At 29.0% G+C, this 3,381-nt stretch overlaps 1 protein-coding gene across 1 annotated transcript; it reads left to right on the top strand.

The window, feature by feature from the left end:
* The first annotated feature begins 1,200 nt into the window (after window positions 1-1,200).
* On the top strand, window positions 1,201-2,979 carry LOC121995417. The gene is made up of 7 exons (XM_042549163.1): window positions 1,201-1,356; window positions 1,449-1,535; window positions 1,618-1,830; window positions 1,943-2,113; window positions 2,189-2,242; window positions 2,330-2,479; window positions 2,584-2,979. Exons 1-7 carry the CDS (start codon window positions 1,201-1,203, stop codon window positions 2,977-2,979), a joined length of 1,227 nt encoding a protein of 408 aa, XP_042405097.1.
* Window positions 2,980-3,381: the final 402 nt, after the last annotated feature.

Genomic DNA, 3,381 nt, shown 5'->3' with positions numbered 1-3,381 from the left:
TGGAGATATTCCAAGAGAAAAAATAATTTTGGTTTTTTACAATAGCTCTTGAACTAAAAACTTCAAACCTCACATTCTCAATGATTAAAACTTATTTGCTGAGTTTTTTTTTTTAATTTACAAACCTATTAAAAACCTAGCTATTAGATGTTGGTTAGAATCTGACTAGCTAGAAAATGAATTTATCTAATTAAAAAAAATAATTAAGCTAGTTAAAAATTTAATTAAATATTGTTAATAAAAATTAATTAGGTATTGTTTTTAAAAAATAAATATGAGAATAGATGAGAAAGAATAGAATTGACTCATAAAATAAAATATGATATATTAATTAGATACCCTTAACAATGACCCAAAAATAAAAATAAAAATACTCTAACTGTCATATTCTAACCATATTTAGTATTAATATATCAAAAAGACACTCAAAAATATAATTATTTTAGAGTAGCTATATGTACAAGTACTTTAATTTTATTTAAATTACCACGTAAAATACACTTATATTGAAATACTTTTTTTTTTTTTTTGAATTTAATCTAAATTATTCAAACTTAATCAAAACCACGTCTACATTTAATTGCTTTAACACAATGTCCTAAGTTCTAGCATTTATTATCATAAATGCTATAACAATATTGAAATTATATTGATCAAATTTAAATATTTTAAACTAAATTAATAATAAATATATTGATATAATAATATTTCATATATAATAATTTTAAATAAAAATATTATATTTTAATACATTATAGCAGTTGTATACATAGTTTATATAATAGAACTAAAATGATATTTGTGAGTTAAAAAACATATATAATAGGGCAACAACTAATTAAATCCTTCAATTAATGACTTTACATTTGCTCGTTCTATTTAAAATCATCTTATTTTAATTGATCCTATTTTTTTTGGCATAATCTTAATTATAAGCAATAGTTTATTGTACACCAGCTGCTCCGAATAAATATAATTAAATAATATCTAAATATTGTATGAATAATTAGAGAATTTTATCCTTACAACTATATTTTTGGCATCCATTATACATAAATATATTTATTGCTTGTTATATTTGTGTAATTATAAGTAATCAATCAATTAATTTGATGATACATTCAATTTATTTTGATTTAGAATTTTTAATATAAATAGATATGCAAACACACGAGAAGAAAGGAGCAAAATCATTTCATCATGGCGTCATTAATGTGCCTGATTTACTTGATATTGCTCTTCTCTCTTTTGCTTTGTTCAATTGAAGGAAGAAACATCCCCTTGACTGAGGAAGAAGACCTGGAGATAGAGAAAGAACTCCAAAGCCTCAACAAACCCCCGGTCAAAACCCTAAAGGTATATCAGTTCTCTTCATTTTGATAATATTATTTGCCATATTCACGATATATAATTGTGTGTTTTTTTTTATGTTTACTTCGCTGCTGCAGTCCTTCACTGGGGATCTTTTTGACTGCATCGAAATGTACAAACAACCTGCATTCGATAATCCTGTCCTGAAAAATCATAAGCTACAGGTATTTAATTATATACATGATTTTTTACACTAGACAACAAAATAGATTTACTTAATTAATTTATATATATATGTGTTTGCAGATACGACCAAGTTTTCTAACGAAGAGCAATGTGACTACGGATGAAAATTTTAAACCACCTTTAGATCCAGGCTTCAACGATACTTGTCCTCTAGGAACTGTTATCATTCGTCGAACTCGAAAAGAAGAACTAATCATGGCTAAAGAACTACCCAAATACTTCAGGAACTATGGCTCTAGATATGGTGTTCTTGATTCTTCAGACAACAATTATGTAAGTAGCAAAAACTCACAAATAATATTATCACAAAAGTAGAGTCCCAGCAGTTCGTTAATTCCTTGATTAAATTAATTGAATGATAATTCTGTTGAATTTGTGAGTGCAGTATGCGATAATGCAGAGCCAGAAAGCTAAATTCCATGGCTTTGAATCTAGTATCACTACGTGGGCACTCCCAAATGTGGGGCCAGATCAATCCACTGCAAATCAAGTATGGATGGTGGGAGACCTCGATGGCCCTGAAGAAAACCTGAATGTTATTCAAACGGGATGGCACGTAAGTTACCTTGATATACATTCATATGCATGCATATATATTTTTCATGTAATTTCTCCTTTTTTATTGTTTCAGGTTAATCCTAAGCTATATGACGATAAGTTTACTCGTTTTTTCACTTATTATACAGTAAGTAATATACTCTAAAAACAACTAAACTACGTCTTTTTTAAGTGTTCAAGTGTATACCGCACCCATGATAATGTATATATTTAGATCGACGATTACAAGACGGGCTGCATGAACTTACTTTGCAAAGGGTTCATACAAGTTTCAGCAATCCATGGACCTGGATATGCCTTCACCGGTAGCGACCTTTCTACGTACGGAGGCAATCAATCATACTTCAGCTTTCAAATACGAAAGGTAGTGTTATTTGTCTAATTATATATAAGATATTTATATACTGAATTACTTAATGATTGTATATATTTTTAAACGTATATATGTTGAATATATAATGGATACAGGATCCTGAACTTGGTCACTGGTGGTTGTCAACGGCAGATGAGAATCTTGGATATTGGCCAAAGGAGGTTTTACCTAGTTTTGATGTATCAAAACAGATAGACTTTGGGGGTATAGTGTATTCGCCCAACAATGAGGGGTCTCCTCCCATGGGGAGTGGTTATTTTGCCGAAGAAGGGATGGGTAAATCCAGCTATTTTATGTCAGTGACGTTCAGAGGGGATGACCAGCGTGCTTTCACTCCGGGCAAGAACTGGGCGCGCGTGGCACAGAATGTAGCTGACAAATATTATCAAATTATTGGACCTAATCCAGACAGTGGTCTTTGGAATGTTGCTTATGGTGGACCGGGTGGGTTGTTTAATACTAGTGAACTGACCGTGCCTATCATCGTATAAGAAAGGAAAGGTGTTGTGATGACTTGATCTATCATTTATACTATAATTGTAATCCACTTATTTTTATTTTTAGCCAAAGGCATCGTATTAAAAAAGTACAAAAAAGACACTCAAAAATATAATTATTTTAGAGTAGCTATATAAAAAAGTACTTTAATTTTATTTAAATTACCACGTAAAATGCATTTATATTAAAATGCTTTTTATGAATCTAATCTAAATTATTCAAACTTAATCAAAATCTCTATTCATTAAATTAATTGCACAATTTAACACAATGTCAAAATAAGGTGTAGCAGTTAGTATCGTATATGGTATAACAATATTTAAATTATTTTGATCAAAATTAAATATTTTAAATTTAACTAATAATAAATAATTTTATATAATAATGTTAAATTA

Source organism: Zingiber officinale, chromosome 6A (genome assembly GCF_018446385.1).
Source record: "Zingiber officinale cultivar Zhangliang chromosome 6A, Zo_v1.1, whole genome shotgun sequence".
NCBI classification, from domain to species: Eukaryota; Viridiplantae; Streptophyta; class Magnoliopsida; order Zingiberales; family Zingiberaceae; genus Zingiber; species Zingiber officinale.
This window is presented reverse-complemented; position numbering and strand designations above follow the sequence as displayed.

What these genes read in the sequence shown, in the direction of transcription:
- LOC121995417 (XM_042549163.1), top strand. Translation starts at nt 1,201, where the DNA reads ATGGCGTCATTAATGTGCCTGATTTACTTGATATTGCTCTTCTCTCTT. An exon ending in ATTCTTCAGACAACAATTAT is followed by an intron (nt 1,831 to 1,942) that starts GTAAGTAGCAAA and finishes TTGTGAGTGCAG; the next exon opens with TATGCGATAATGCAGAGCCA. An exon ending in TCAGCTTTCAAATACGAAAG is followed by an intron (nt 2,480 to 2,583) that starts GTAGTGTTATTT and finishes TAATGGATACAG; the next exon opens with GATCCTGAACTTGGTCACTG.